This window comes from Mchenga conophoros, linkage group LG23, assembly GCF_057382185.1.
Source record: "Mchenga conophoros isolate Kocher_MC1m ecotype Shallow Benthic linkage group LG23, M_conophoros_male_GT1.1, whole genome shotgun sequence".
In the NCBI taxonomy this organism is placed as follows: domain Eukaryota; kingdom Metazoa; phylum Chordata; class Actinopteri; order Cichliformes; family Cichlidae; genus Mchenga; species Mchenga conophoros.
Genome location: NC_140547.1, coordinates 3,122,380 through 3,139,223, shown reverse-complemented (window position 1 = coordinate 3,139,223; position 16,844 = coordinate 3,122,380). Strand labels below are relative to the sequence as shown.

General features: G+C 41.1%; 1 protein-coding gene across 2 annotated transcripts; it reads left to right on the top strand.

Annotated features, from left to right (window-relative positions):
• Positions 1–354: 354 nt before the first annotated feature.
• On the top strand, positions 355–11,323 carry LOC146546381 (vitamin D3 hydroxylase-associated protein-like). 2 transcript variants are annotated; one of them, XM_085265340.1, is made up of 16 exons: positions 355–645; positions 2,835–3,072; positions 3,407–3,520; positions 3,866–4,006; positions 4,150–4,283; positions 4,435–4,641; positions 4,738–4,778; positions 4,904–5,028; positions 5,258–5,383; positions 5,474–5,571; positions 5,806–5,905; positions 5,996–6,039; positions 6,142–6,181; positions 6,257–6,365; positions 6,552–6,697; positions 10,868–11,323. In XM_085265340.1, the coding sequence occupies exons 2-16, from the start codon at positions 2,893–2,895 to the stop codon at positions 10,988–10,990; spliced, it is 1,728 nt and encodes a 575-aa protein (XP_085121466.1). In that variant the 5' UTR covers positions 355–645; positions 2,835–2,892; the 3' UTR covers positions 10,991–11,323. The 2 variants fall into 2 exon arrangements, with proteins under 2 accessions (XP_085121466.1, XP_085121464.1); XM_085265338.1 differs by lacking the exon at positions 355–645 and adding an exon at positions 896–913.
• The last annotated feature ends 5,521 nt before the right edge of the window (positions 11,324–16,844 follow it).

Below are 16,844 nucleotides of genomic sequence, written 5' to 3'. Positions count from 1 at the left end.
TTGTTGGACAAGAAATCTTTTAAGTCAACAGTGATACAAATTTAATGGGATTTAGTTGCATTTAATTTGTAAGTGTAGCCGGATGGGCTACTCGCCTTTCTTTTTCTCTCTCTCCCTCGCTCGCTCTACTGCGCTTGCTCTCGGCTGCGCCACTAGGTTAATTGGGAACCCACCTGCATATTGATTGCAGGGTGGCGCCAGTCCATATAAAGTTAAGCCTGTCACGGCTGGGGCGGCAGTCGTGTGGAGGGTGAGAAAGGAGGATCCAATAGCAGAGGTGCAAGTGGGTTTTATTTACAGTGCACAAAACCAAGGTGTGGGCAGAACCGAACATAAACCTAAACTGGGAAAACTAATACGAAATGGAGGACATAGAGCGAGGAGCAGAAAGACACGAAGAAACATGGAACAATGTAGACTACACAGGAGATTCACAGAGAAACACAGACGACGCGACGAGAAGCACAGGCAGACACAAAATATAAATACACACACCAGGTAATCAGGAAACGGCACACAGGAGGGGACACAGCTGGAACTAATGGGCATAACGAGACACAGCCCTACAAAGTAAAACAGGACACACACAGACTGTTTTACAACACAAAACTCGGGGACCTGTACAGAGCACAGAGGGAGACACAGGTAGGGAAAAGAAACACGACAACTGTTGTGATATTTTGATACCACGGTAGCATTTACAGGATATTGTTTTATTGTGATATTATACAGAAAAGAGTTACTCAATAAGGCCCATTTAATAGTTGTTTTTCTCTTTCTCTCTGACCCAAGAATTGATGTGTAAGACTCACAGGCTGGTACCCCAAGGTCGAAAACACCACAGAGACGAGACCACTTCCTTACTCCCATCCTCCCTTCTTTATCTCTTAGAAAAAGGCTCGTTAAAGGCCAGGTGGTTTGTTTCAGAATTCACTAATGAAAGAACTCTGTATTCTATGTCTAGGAGTGTATTTTGCTGGGATGATCATAAATTATAGCTGAACTGATAAACTACACAAAGGATACTTCTTTGCTCACAAGGCAGGAAGACGTTTCCTTATTTGGTCTGTACCGGTTTGAACTGAGAACTTGCTGACACACGAACCTTTTTTTCCTCTATATAAGCTGTTATGTACTAAATAAACCTTTGAGTCGATTGGGAAGGCAACCTAAAGCAGTCTCTGTTTTCTTGTTCTCCCAAGCTGCTCCCGAGCTCGTACTAACACGCTGAATGGCATACCTGAGTGTTACTTTGAATAATTAGGAATCTTAGAAGGAAAGGACAGAACTCTGCTTATCGCTCGTGCCTTGGAGGGAAAACCGGGATGGACATTTTTTCCTTCAACAACCAAACCCCAAGAACTAATACAAAAACAGAATAAACTAGAAAATAATAATCATAAACTCAAAGCGCTGGGTCACCGACCCAGGACCATGACAAAGCCGGTGTTCTCCTGGTTTATTCCTCCCATCCGTTTGGCAAAAAGCAGCAGCCAATGCTGGCACACCACAACGGATTGATCAGCAAGCGAGTAGATCATATGACAGCTACAGCGCGGCAGTTTGTTTTATTCCGGCGTTGCGGAGAGAAGTGCTCCAGTTATCTCCACCAGTGAGAGTATAGCGCCTCCGGTCCTACTACTTTTATTAGCATTCACAATTACCGGAGGTTAAGGTTATATTTATCTGTTGTTATAGGGTTTGATTGCTGCCTTCACATCTCCCTGGCAAACTGCCCGACCTTAATCGGAAGAGTGAAACGCCTTCCCAGCTGCTGTTGTGAGGGCTCCTCCTCGGTGGAGCCTGCTGTCTTGTCTTGTCTCGTCGTGAAACTGTAGGCTTACCTTTTTCTGGTTCGCCTGGTTTTATTTTATTTTATTCTGGATTGTTGCTGGAGTTGTAGTTGACTCGTGGGGCGTACGCCTTCCAGTATTGTGTGCGTGCGCGCGCGCGCGCGTGATTTCTTTAATTAAAGTTGGTTTTCGTTTTTTATGATCTGTAGCGAGCCGGACGCTCAGTGTCCTTTTATTCTTTTAACGTATTTCTGTGTTTTATTTCGGTGAACGGAGGACGTGCCAGTGGCCCTGAGACCTCAGGTGGTGGGTCATTTTCGCACTTTCTTTTGTACAGCACCGGGTGGGCTGTAGTGATTTTCTTCTTGCGGTGCGTCGTTGTTGACAGTGTCCTAAAGTTTTAGGACACTGTCAACACGACGCTACATTTGATTTTCTAATATTTTATTTATTTTTGTTATAAATAAAACAGTTTTAATATTGGAGCCAATCTGCCTCGGTGTGCATCCTTGAATCTGTGCGGCCTCTCTTTATTCCTTTTATCTATTTTTCTTAAATATATATTTCCTGGGGGTGAAATTCCCCTATAGCGTTGTCATTTTATTATTCTTTTATAACTCCGCCGACCACTTGGTCACATAAGCAAAATGTTAAAACGTAAGTTACCACAAACTATATTTTTTAATTTTGCTGAACAATAAATGTTTATGTCAGTTAACATTTAGTATTTCTCACTCAGAAAAATCAAGCTATTCTTACTGCTGTGTACTCACAATGAATAAGTTGCTCTAACTCAGCAATCTTAAGTAAGCTGTACTTTTCTTTAAGGCAGAGATTTTGCATAATTTATTTACATTCTGAGAACTAATTAGATTTTACATTTTGGAATGTGGCTTATTATTAAAATGAAAGGACATGTTGCTGTGCATGTAGATTAGGGAAGCTACGGTACACAACACGGCCACGCCTAAAACAAGACAAGCCTGTCGTCGTGTTTAAACATCTGACTGTTAGGTCCGCTTGGATTTTTGCGTCTTGCAGCCACAGGGCAAAGACGAAAGCCACGCAGAACACTGAACCGTTTATTAAGAGAGTGAAGATGGACAACTGGACAGCGGCTCTGCTCACTGGTGTTGCCTGCATTGGGGGATACCTGGTTGTGCGGATGAAAAAGATCAACAGCCTCCGACAGGCAGAGGAAAAGATACAGAGAGCCAGAAACAGGAGAGACGAGAGCTTGCAGCGGGCAGAGCAGGCGGTGCTCCGGTACAAACAGTCGGTGAGAGTTCAGAGCTTTGGGGATTTTTCTAGTTTCTCTTTATCGATAATCTCAGCTAATGATCTGCTTTTAGTTTAACCTGGCAGAGGTGTAGTTATTAAATACCAAAATACTGGCACTTTGCAATGTCTCCATGCTTGAGCATGAAAATGAAAGTTATGACTGTGCAAACCGTTTAAGTGCAGTGAACTCATTGCTGTGTTTGAGAAAGTTTGTAAAAAAAAAAGTGGAAGGAAGAATCCTGAATCTGTACATGGATGTGGTTCCGTCTCTTTGTTGCAGCCTTTAAAAGAAATAATAACATAATGATTCTGTGTGGGTCTGTGTCTCCTAGCATCCGACAACTGACTCTGCTTTCATCCTGACGCTCTCCCTGTCTGAGCTGACACAGCAGCTGAACGAAGGTTTACTGCGCCCCGAGGATGTGCTTTACTCTTACATGGAAAAGGTTCAATATCCAGCATGACACAAATCTTTCATAATAGATCAAATACAGCAAAAGTCATTTTTAAACAAGTAATCATTTAAATTACTCAGACTTATCTTAATGTTGTTTATTTTTGACATTACTCCTACTTATAACTCACTGCTTTTTAGTTCTTTTTACACAGAATTGTCTTATTACAGTTAAAGTTTAGACACACTGGATAATAATATTCATATAAGCAACACAGACTGATGTGTCAAGTAATGTCTGTGTTTCCAACAAGAGTTTAATATTTTACAAAGATTAAAATCCCTTTAGGTGAATAAGTTAATCTCAATCTGTCTGTGCTTGTTTCCTTTCCAACAGACTCTGGCTGTAAACCAAAAGCTGAACTGCTGCACTGAAATTTTGCTGGAGAGTTTGGACCAGCTGACAACTGTTGGCTCCAACAAGGATGGTCTCTTGTACGGAGTTCCAGTTAGCGTCAAAGAAAATATTACATTTAAGGTATTACAAAGGTTATGCAATGCAAATTTCAGTTACAGTTAAAGTATTTCCCATCAGTATTTATAAGTATGGTACAGTATTCTCGAGCATCATAGCTCAGGTATTTGATGTAACATTATCATCTTTGTTTTTTCCAACACTAGAATCATGACTGTTCTTGTGGTGTGGTCATTAACCTGGACCAGCCCGCTGAAAAGGACAGTGTGCTCGTTCAAGTCCTGAAGAAACAAGGAGCTATTCCCTTTGTGAGAACCAACTTGCCTCAAGCTCTTTTAAAGTACATCTTTTATCAGTTACTCACATAAAAATCTACAGCACATTTAAAACTGAGTGCATGTGTTAAGTTGCCTTTGTCCATTCCAAATGTGCAAATAATGAAAATATGAATGAAAATAATATGCAAAGACTCATTAACTGTCTGTTGACAGCTATGACTGCAGTAATCCTATCTACGGGCAGACTGTGAACCCTCATAACCCCCAGAAGACCTCTGGAGGTTCATCTGGTGGGGAGGGGGCTCTCATTGGGGGAGGGGGCTCTCTGCTTGGTATAGGCACTGATATAGGTGGCAGTATCCGTATTCCTGCATCCTTCTGTGGAATCTGTGGTTTCAAACCAACTGCAGGTCGGCTCAGGTGGGTCTCATTCAGTCAGTTTCCTGGAAATTTATTACACATTGAGTTACACTGAGTTAAACTTTATCTTTGTTAACACTTTTGTGTAATGATTAGTTTACAGGGCCTTCGTCCAATTTATCGAGGGCAAAAGTCGGGTAAGAAACATATGTACTTTACATATAAAGTAAATGTAGTTACATAACCACTGTATAGCAATATTTCACAGACACAAACTGTCTCAAATATTTGAGTCACTGCTTTATATTTCGTATGAAACTAGTGCCGTCATCTCCTGGACCCATGGCAAGAGATGTGGACAGCCTGGCTCTGTGCATGCAGGCACTTCTTTGTGACCACATGTTTTCTTTGGACCCCACTGTTCCACCATTACCTTTTAACATGGAGGTGTGTCCTGTACTGTGAGGTTCATATAATCTGTTAATGATTATTCTTTTGGTTAAAAACTACAAATTAAGCGGATACATGGTTGTCCTAACGCTTCACTTTATATTACTCTTACCTCACCTGTTATTAATGTCCTGAGATACAGAATTAACTTTACAGGCTGTAATCTTAACCTTTGCAAACTGATTATGTTTAATTGACTGAGGAAATAAAAAAGATTGACCCTTAGATATACAGAAGCTCCAGACCTCTAAGGATCGGTTATTTGGAAAGCGATGGCTACACGCATCCATCTCCAAGCATGGCCCGAGGCGTCAGAGAGGTCAAAGCTCTGCTAGAGCAAGCAGGACACACAGTAAGACGTCACCACACACACTATGATCACTGTCAAGCCACGTATGTGATATGAGTCATAGGTCCTCAGTGTTGATATTTGTGTCTTTAGCTCGTCCCTTACTGTCCACTGAAGATGGATCAAATTTTCCCTGAACTATTGATAAAGGGTTTTTTAGCAGATGGAGCTACCACCCTGCTACAAAAACTGTGAGTTGTTCCATTTAATAAGTCAGTTAGTACCATTTGTTTTCTAAACTTAAATCATCTAACATTTAGAGATTTTGTTTCTTTTTAGTTCTAACCACTAAACATCACCATGCTGCCATTGTCTTTACGAGCAACATGGGGTTGTGGTTCTTTTTGAAACCATTACAGTAATTCTCAGTTCAGTGTCTCTGAACAGACTGTTTTCTCCTGTGCCAATGATCTCTTTCATTTTAGGGAAGGGGGACCTGTGGACCCTTGTCTGGAGCCTCAGGTTTTTCCTTATGGCTTTCCCAAGTGGTTGAAGAAAACAATTTCATTCTTGCTCAAACCCGTGGTGAGTCCTCTAATTCTGTGACAGGAACATATTAATTTAGAGATTGGTTTGAAAATTAATTTTACACCTCAGTTTGTCTTCTTTTGGCAGTTTCCTCGTGTTTCTGCCAACTTTGATGCTCTTTGTGGAGTTGGGTGAGAAAGTATCCTTGAAATTCTTCATTTGTGCTTGAATCGTTTCTTTGTTACATTTCCATGTGCTAGGAATTGTATCCAAACATTCTGCTTCATTCTTAGATCTGTTCCTGAGCTGTGGAAGCAACATGCTGCTGTTGAGGTACTGTCAGCTGATGATGCATGGTCACGTATGAAAGTCTGAAGGAGAAATTGAGATTTCCTGTGTTTTCTTTAGGACTACATTCAAGAGACAATAGCACATTGGAGGAGCTGCAACATTGACGTGCTGCTGTGTCCTGTGACTGGACCAGCCTACAACTTCTTATACTGTGGCAAACTTTCAAGTATGATTAACTCAGTATGACAGACAACTTAGTTTCTGTATTTATCACTTTGTTTTTAAAATACTGTAATCTAAGGACTTTAAAGATGTTTAAAATGTGAACACTTTAAACATCAACATTCAACAACATTTTTAAAGGCTAAGAATGGTGTTTATGTTTCTTTATTTTTGTTTTCTACACCTTCAGCTGCTGCCAGCTACACGTTGCTCTACAATCTCCTTACCTTTCCTGCGGGTGTAGTCACTGTTTCCACAGTGACCAAAAAGGATGAGGAGGAACTCAAGAACTATAAGGGCTGTTATCAGGACATGTGGGACAAACTCTTCAAAGAGGTAGGCAACATGTACCAGTGAGATAAGACTGAGTGAGAACATAGAGCCAGGTTTACTAAAACGTTGTGTCAGGCCAGGCCATCCAGTACATTACTTAATTATTCCCAGGTGAAGCCAATTTGTTACACAACTCATTACATTACATTCGTATTTCTCCATAAAATGAGTGCTGCGTATTGATTTTGACTCCAGTCGATTCAGTTTTAACTCAGATCTCCAGAAATATTATAATTCTGATCATTTATCAGTACATATTCCTATTGTTATATCTATGTATAAAAACAAAGCTGACACATGTGAGACTTTATTAGAAGTGTAAGCATCACAGCAGATGCCTTTGTGTCAAAGTAACTGAGGATAAAATACAGAGAATGTGAATCAGATTTTCCTGGCCTGTCTTTTTATAGCAGATAAATGCCTTCAAAATATTGTGCAGTAGATTGCAGTTGTTTCTGTTCTGGAGGTTTTCACTGTAACTTAACGCTCGTTCTTTTCTGCAATTTAAACTGACTGTGTCACTATTTTCGCCCTGCAGCATATGAATTGAAATCAACTGATTGTATCTCATGTGCAAGTGCAACCGATAAGCAAGATCGATAGGCAAGCAGACTAACCATTCCAAGGAACTGACTACCAAACCACTCAATTAATGTTCCCTCTAAGCTGCGCACGTGCTCAATTGCGCACAGAAAATCTGCGTTGCGCACAAAATAATTCTAACCTGAATTGAAATTAAAATTAATACTTTAACAATTCTGTTTTGCAGTGTTAGTCAGTGAGTGACTGGATGCTCCCGTATGGGATCAGAACGATGCCACCTTATCCCGTAGTCCAGCCAATGATGCGATTCACATTCGTATATACGCAGCTAATCAACGTGGTTGACAGGCTATGGCAGCGTCCTTATGTGCGACACCGGTCTTTTAGCTGGCAAAGCGGCTGATGTGGAGTGAAGCCATGTTAATGACAACATGTACAACCATTGGAGATGTGAGCAGGACAGACGGAGCAATTGACGGAAAAAGTGTGGACTTTATATCATTTTTTAAATTGTGTTGATCGGCCACGTAAAACCAGAGTTATGATAAAAATATCTGCAATGTTTGGTTTTCTTCCTGTTTACATTTACTGCCCCAGGGCAGCTTGTAGCCACAGCTGCCCTGGGGCAGACTGACCGAGGCGAGGCTGCCATATTGCGCCGTCGGCCCCTCTGGCCAACACCAGTAGGCGGTAGGTGAAGTGTCTTGCCCAAGGACACAATGGCCGAGACTGTCCGAGCCGGGGCTCAAACCAGCAACCTTCCGATTACAAGACGAACTGCCAACTCTTTGAGCCACGATCGCCCTATTACTATATAATTAATTGCCCAGCATTGGTCATTATTTACTGTATTTTGCAGACAGAGTTACAGGACTCTCTCACAGACCACAGACTCATAATACAAGTCAGAGCTTTATAAAAAAAAAAAAAAAATAAGAAAAAAAGAAAGTTGTGTTTTTGAAATTGGAGTTCAAGTTATTTTTACTTCCAATAGTGTTAACATACTACACAGGTCAATGATTAGATTTTTTTTTTTTTTAACATTGTCATTGTAAGTGGGCTAAAGAACTTAATTAAAAGTAGTCTAACATAAATGTAAACGTTGTAATTGGATTATTTTAATAAACCATGTAACTTGGATGGATTCGATGCTGGTGTGACCACAGTGCACACGTCTGCTGTTGCTCACAGTGGTCCAAGGGACCGCTCAAGGAGTTTGCGTGTTCACTCAGACACGTGAAAAATTGAGGGAAAATTGCACTCAATGCTAAATTTATTCAATGAAGTCAGAGGTGACTTGTAACCTTCAAGCTAAACGAGTCACACAATGCCAGCGGCAACAAAACTGCTTTCAGGTCTTCAGTTTCACAGCCTGTGCAATAGGGTTCAAAGAGAAGCGGCCAAAAAATGGAGAAACAGGGAGGAGGACAGCACTGATCCTCAGAAGAATCAGACCTTTGATGGACATCATACTAAACAATGTATTTATGTTGATAAAAGTTAACAAATACATTTTGAAACAGTTATAATTCCAGGATTGTAAACAGCACACGGTTTTCAGCACATCAGCTGTGCTCAAACACCATTACTTATTACTGGTGGATCTTCACATATTCAGCTGCATGCACTTTGACAATACGTGAGATCACAGATGTACACGCGTACACATACAGGTCCTACTCAAAAAATTAGCATATTGTGATAAAGTTCATTATTTTCTGTAATGTACTGATAAACATTAGACTTTCATATATTTTAGATTCATTACACACAACTGAAGTAGTTCAAGCCTTTTGTTTTTATATTGATGATTTTGGCATACAGCTCATGAAAACCCAAAATTCCTATCTCAAAAAATTAGCATATCATGAAAAGGTTCTCTAAACGAGCTATTAACCTAATCATCTGAATTAACTCTAAACACCTGCAAAAGATTCCTGAGGCTTTTAAAAACTCCCAGCCTGGTTCATTACTCAAAACCGCAATCATGGGTAAGACTGCCGACCTGACTGCTGTCCAGAAGGCCATCATTCTGGACATCATTCCCTCAAGCAAGAGGGTAAGACACAGAAAGAAATTCCTGAACGAATAGGCTGTTCCCAGAGTGCTGTATCGAGGCACCTCAGTGGGAAGTCTGTGGGAAGGAAAAAGTGTGGCAGAAAACGCTACACAACGAGAAGAGGTGAGGAAGATTGTGGAGAAGGACCAATTCCAGACCTTGGGGGACCTGCGGAAGCAGTGGACTGAGTCTGGAGTAGAAACATCCAGAGCCACCGTGTACAGGCGTGTGCAGGAAATGGGCTACAGGTGCCGCATTCTCCAGGTCAAGCCACTTTTGAACCAGAAACAGCGTCAGAAGTGCCTGACCTGGGCTACAGAGAAGCAGCACTGGACTGTTGCTCAGTGGTCCAAAGTACTGTTTTTTTGTTTTTTTGTTTGTTTGTTTTTTGTTTTGTTTTGTTTTTTTTTTGGATGAAAGCAACTTTTGCATGTCATTCGGAAAGCAAGGTGCCAGAGTCTGGAGGAAGACTGGGGCGAGGGAAATGCCTGAAGTTTTTTCATTTTTCAGCACAACCTGGCACCTGCTCACAGTGCCAAAACCACTGGTAAATGGTTTACTGACTATGGTATTACTGTGCTCAATTGGCCTGCCAACTCTCTCTCCTGACCTGAACCCCATAGAGAATCTGTGGGATATTGTGAAGAGAAAGTTGAGAGACGCAAGAGCCAACACTCTGGATGAGCTTAAGGCCGCTATCGAAGCATCCTGAGCCTCCATAACACCTCAACAGTGTCACAGGCTGATTGCCTCATGCCACGCCGCATTGAAGCAGTCATTTATGCAAAAGGATTCCCGACCAAGTATTGAGTGCATAACTGAACATAATTATTTGAAGGTAGACTTTTTTGTATTAAAAACACTTTTTTGTTATTGGTCGGATCAAATATGACATATATGAATATCACAATATGCAAATTTTTTGAGACGGACCTGTACATAACTTTCACGTGAACTCTGCAAAACCTTTTTTTTTTCTAGCTAAACGCCTATCCGCACTATTTGGGGATTGTGCTCTTTTGCCCTGTTTAGTAAATCTGGTGTCTTAGACTCAGTGTCAGGCTAGCTTTTCATGCAGCAACAACAAGTCAGGAGCCCCTGATGTAAAGTCTAAAATACAGATACATTTATTTTTTGTATACTTGTGAATGTGCGTCAGTGTACTTTAATGTGGTTTCAATCAGCTGCTGTAGCACATCTGTCTCGGGCTATGTAGAGCTCATCGTTTGATGTTCCCTATTACTCATCTGTGCATGTTGAAGTAATAATAAACATTACTTGCTTGAATCTAATTTTTCCCTTAGTATCAGTTTTATCTTGTAATAGCTAAATTAAGAAATGCAATTTTTTTCTGTGGAATGTTATTTAAAAATGTGATGTATTACTCTGGACATTCACTTCAATTCTATGTACTTAACATGACTTTACACAGAACCAAGAACTGAACCAGATCAGTCTATTGCGGCTCCAATATTTATAGAGTTTCTTTTTATTACAGTAGGTGGATGAAGGAGACTGTGGTGCGTTCAGCTGCTGAGCATTGAGTGACAGGAGTGTGTTTTTGTGTTCAGGCAGTGACTGGTGGCGAGGGTCTACCTGTGGCGGTTCAGTGTGTTGCTCTGCCGTGGCAGGATGAGCTCTGCCTGCACTTCATGAAGGAAGTGGAACAACTGGTCAAAGAAAGCAAGAAGTAAAGCTGCTTTCTTTGTCAGTCTCACAGGAGAGGCTGCAGACTTCAGAGGAAACATGTTAACTTGAGTATTTCCTGTAATAATGAGCTAATGGTGTCATAAATGGAATATTCTCTGCACTACAAGCTTAATCTGGGCACTTTCTGGGTTTTTTTGGCTGTTTGCTAAAGGTTAAATAAAAGTTAACTGGCAAAATTATGCATTTATGTTTTTTTGTTCTTATATTTTAAAGTCTTTTATATTGTCTTGCTATCACCATTGTTATCATGATCATTTATCCACTTTTAGGAACCTGCAGTCAAAACGCTTCATCTTTTGGTGTATTTATTAAAGCATTGGATGATCAAAAATCAGCACATACATGGATCTCTTCTGTTCAGAAAACTACAGTCTGCAAGCAGTCAACTTCCAAAAGAGTAAACTATCTTAGCAGTTATAGAAAGATTTACATGAGAATGTGCATCTGTCTGATTGGTTGAAAGAATGACACAGGGAAAGAGCCGTGGTTAAGAATTGGCACTCCCTGATTTGTTCTCCTGATAGTCTTTCCACGTGGCAACAGTCATTGGCTTACAGTGAGAGATCTCACTTGACAGAGTGCCCCGTGTGAGAAAACACCTTACCTCAGTTGTTATCAGGGATGTTTTATTGTCATGCTGATATCAGCTTTAACCGACACAGTAAAGTCTCTCTTTCTTATTGCAGAGAACACTGTTATCACACCCAGAGCCAAGAAGGTTTCTCCTGTATGAAACTGTGTTGTTCATATATACACACAGGCCCTGAACTATTTACATCTTTTGGCAACAAGTTGTGGAATGGCTGATTCCACTTTCCTTTATCCCTGCAAAATGGTCAATTTGGTAAAGTAAATCCGTTGGGGATCTTTCTTTGCCTTTAGACAACAATTCTGATGGCAAAAGAGCCAAACGGGACAGGCAAAAAAAAAAAAAAAACATACATGAAAATATTTCTCCCTAACACCATCCATTTCATGTAATAAAGCATGAAAAGGCACTAAAAGCCTGAAAACTGGAAGCATGTCAATATTAGGCAAAGAGACGGTGCTAGCACAAGTTTGAAAATGTTGAAAATTAACATTAAACGATAGGTATCGAAAATAATCTGCACAAAACGCACCTATATCTCTTTGCTCTAAGCTGTCTGTAACATTCGTTTTATGTATTATGTACATGTATTATGTACGTGTACTATGTATTTTACTAAAGTCAAGTCAGTTGTATTTGTACAGGCTAAAGTCATGTGTGTTTAAATTGCTTCACAGCTAATGTTTAAAAAATAAGCTCACTAGCATATAAAACAGAAAGTGTGTGTGTGTGTGTGTGTGTGTGTGTGTGTGTGTGTGTGTATTTTAGTTAATGAATGGCAATGAGCAATCTGTGTTGCAACATCTATGTCCTGAATGTGCAGCAACTTATAGATACTAATCTTCAGAAAAAAGTTTTGAGGTCAAGGTAGCTGGTGCAACCCAGTTTATTTTTTAAATATAGTTAGCATACCATGATATTCACCCAACAGCATATGTTTCAAAGTATTTTGGATGGAATTATATTATAAAAATGATAAATTACTCTTTCTGGACTTTAAAGTGGGCTAATTTCCTGTTAACTGCTCCTTTCTGATAGTTAACATGTTCCCTGACAGCACTCACTGAATTACTTTGAACTGAAATTATTGTAAAATAATAATAAGAAACCCCCAACTTATTTTCATTGATGGTGATATGAGTTAGTACATAGTACATTTGCTTTTGTGTCGTATTTCATTCATTATGTAAACTTTTGGGAAAATATTTTTTAATTTGATCATAAATAAATGATCAAAGAACATGATCATAGTTGGGCATAATCCCAGCTGGAAAATCAGAGAAGTCGTTTATGAAGTTCTTGTTGTATTTCGGGAGGCGATAGATGAGGCGCAGAAAACCGGTTTTGTGTGACTCACCTCAAGCGAGGTAAGTTCGAAGCTGGAGAATGAAGGCTTCAGAAAACACTGCTTACATTTGTCATCCTTTTTGTAAATAGCCGCTGTGCCTCCACCTCCGCCTGACGTCCGTGGCGAGTTAAAATAGCAGCAATCCACTGGTAGAAGTTCAGACAGAGCACTGGACTCGCCACCACTCAGCTACGTCTCAGTCACACACAGGAAATCCAGATCACGGGAACCGAAAAAGTCCCGAAGATCAAAAGTGTCATTCAAAAGCGATCTGTCACTCACCAGGCCAATCCTGGCAGGAGCTGGAGCTGGAGCAGGAGCTGGAGCACGGGCTTCAGCAAGTCGAGAAATCCGACGCAGCGGCCTCAGGTTTCACGGTGGGGGTCATCAAAGCCGACCACGGGCACTAAGCAGACATCAACAGGAAGCAGGAAATGCCGAGACACAAACAATCTTGGGAACAATCCATGTGCTGGTCAGAAAACAGCAGAAAAATTTCTTCGGGAAACCTTCAGCTTCAACAGCTGTAGCAGTCCCCCGGACCAAGGAAGAAATAGAGAGAGCCTTGATGGGTGCAGTAATTTTTACATTACCACAAAAACTGGTCTGAGCTGGAAGTGCAGCTTGCCGCTAACTAAGCAACAGAGCCCTGTACTGGAAACTACGTGTAGCTGCTCAGGCTTAGATCAATAAACAAAACTGGACCTTTACGCTCCCACCAAATCATGTATTATAAACAACATTCTATACATGATTTCCAGCTTTAACATATGCACATTACTACAAGAACAACACAATTTCAAATACATCATCAATAAACCTTCGCTAAAATACGCCTGGTGTGACAGTATTGATTGAAACATCAATTAGTTATTTTCTAATAGAACTACAAGCTTTTGAACAGGTCGCTCAACTATGTGAGGTTTGTGTGCTGTTCCCTGCTTCTTTGTTAAGCTTCGATCACCAACTTGAAGCTTGACTGTGTGGACCAAACCATCATCTTCTTCTGATGCTTCAACCACTCGAGCCAGTTGCCACTGATTTCTGTGAAGCATCTCTTCTTTGATAATGACTATGTCATTGACTTTAAGATTTCGATGTGGTACGTGCCACTTTTCCATCTACTCCAAAACTGCTCAGTGAGATACTGGACTCTGCGCCACCGTTAACTTGCATATAAGTCTTCTTTCGCGAACTTTCATGGTGAAGGCAGTGCAACCTTTGATTTCATCACTATCAGGTGATTTGGAGTTAGAGGTTCAGGAGATTTAGGATCATTGATTCCATCGACGCTCAGTGGTCGGCCATTAACGATAAACATCGCCTCATAGAATAGAGTTCTTAGAGAGCTGTCATCCAGCCTGCCTTGGCATTGAGCAATGGTGGCATTGAAAACATTGTGGATGGTTCGAATCTGTCGTTCCCACACACCTCCGGCGTGGCTAGCAGATGGGGCACTGAAGACAAACTAACACTGTTTATTGGCAAGGAATGCTTCTAAGGCATCTGTGTCATATTGTTTAAGAGACTCTTTGAGCTCATTTTTGGCTCCAATAAAGTTTGTACCCTGGTCACTGTACAACTTACAAACAGCTCCTCTTAAGCTGATGAAACATCTCAGAGCGTTGATGAAAGAGTCAGTAGAAAGATCCTCAAGCATCTCAATTTGGACTGCACGTGAGGAAAGACATGTAAAGAGGAGTCTGTATCTTTTATGCTCTTTGCGACCTTGTTTTGTGACAAATGGTCCGAAACAGTCCATTCCACAATGCATGAAAGGATCTGAGATTTCAACTCGTTCCTTTGGAAGTTCAGACATGCGTTGTTCTTCTGGTGAACGTCTTGGTTTTCCACATTGAACACATTTGCTTATAAGTTTTGCAACTTCCTTGCTCCCACCAATCACCCAAAATCCGTTTGATCTGATTTCCATGAGAGTTTGGCTTCTACCTTGATGACAAATCTGTGCATGAAAAAGAGCAATGATCAACTTTGTAATGTGATGGTCTTTTGGGAGGATGATGCTAAGTCCCTGACAGAGTGTTGACTTATTAAGTCTTCCTCCAATACGGAGAAGTCCTTGATCTAGTACTGGATCTACTCTAAAGAGGGGACTTGAACTCAGAAGGTTATTTCCCACCTTCAACACTTCCATCTCTCGAGAAAAGGCCTGCTGCTGAAGAAGCTTTTTTATTATTTTATTATTGTGTCGGCAGCTGTTTTCCGTTCGTCTACTGTTACAAAATTGCCATACTAAGCTTTGCTGGATCTCAGTCTTTTTTATCCTTGCAACCACTTTAAGGAGCATTGACCAGCTTGAAAGCCTTGACAAATGGCTGAGGATATTGTCTTGTTCACTTGTTTGAGTTGTGAGAGCTTTGAGTGCTTTGACGTCTGGATCCCCTACTAACAACACAGCTGACGGGCTGGGTGCATATGAAATGTCATGTTCCCACAGAAACTTTGGACCAGACAACCAACATGTTGACATGATCTCTGATGCACTGAGCCCTCTACAGGCGTAATCTGCAGGATTCTGAGCTGGTGTCAATGTAGTGCCACTGTTTGGGATCTGTAGTTTGCCTAATTAACTGGACACGGTTAGCAACATAGACTTGGAACCGTCGTGACTCATTGTTAATATAGGCTAAGACTACTTGGGAGTCAGTCCAAAAGAACTCTTCATTAATGCACATCTGAAGCTCTGCTTTTAGCATGCTGCTCATTCTGGCTGATATGACTGCGGCTGAGAGTTCTAATCGAGGGATACTTGTGACCTTGGTAGGTGCGACTCTTGCCTTAGCCATAACAAGACTACAGTGGACCTTCTCATTGCTGAGGTACTTAATATAGGGGCATGCACCATATCCTAAATCACTAGTATCACAAAGGTGGTGCAGTTCCACCGTTACAATTTCTGTTAGTTCTGGTGGGTGGTAACATCTAGGCACTGCAACCGATTTTAGTCTTTCCAAACCATCTTTCCAGTCCTCCCACCGTGAACGCAAGTTGTCAGGAAGGGGGTCATCCCATTCAGTGTCTCTGTGACACAGTTTCTGTAGGATACCTTTGCCTCTTAAGGTGAAGGGAGCTACAAACCCTGGTGGGTCGTACAGGGATGAGATCACTGACAGTATGCTCTGGCGAGTAGGAGGCTGGTCCTTAGTGTTTATTTTGAAATTGAAAGTGTCATTTTTGATTAACCACTGGATGCCGAGCACATGTCCTTCAGCTGTTGTGTCAGATTTGAGATCGAGCGGTTCTGTGGTGTCTGCTCTGTCTGAGGGTTCCAGCTGTGAATTGCATCGCTTTAGTTTTGAGTTGAACTTGTGCAGATGCAGACCGCCAAGTCTACAAAGTGCTTATGTTTCGGTGATGAGTTCTTGTGCCTCTATAACTGATGGGACACTAGTTAGACCATCGTCTACATAAAAGTTCATTTCAACAAACTCTGAGGCCTTAGGATAGTCTGCTCTGTGCTGTTGTGCTAAGTATTTCAGACCGAAATTAGCACATCCAGGGGAAGAACTGGCACCGAATAGATGTACAGCCATTCTGTATTCTCTGGGTTCTGTATCTAATTGTCCATCCTGCCATCACAGAAATCTCAGATAGTTGCGCATGTCTGGACATAGGGCTGGGCGATATGGCCTAAAATCCATATCCCGGTATAATTTGAAGCACGTGCGGTAACGATATATATCGCGATATATTCTTTTCTTCTGTATAACGTATTTTCCACACTATAAGGCACACTTAAAATCCTTTAATTATCTCAAAAATCGAGAGTGTGCCTTATGTATGAATTCTGGTTGTGCTTACTGACCTCAAACCGATTTTGGCGTGCAGAAATCTGTTAAAAAATGTTTTAGTACAACTTTGGTAAGCCGCCCTGCTTGAT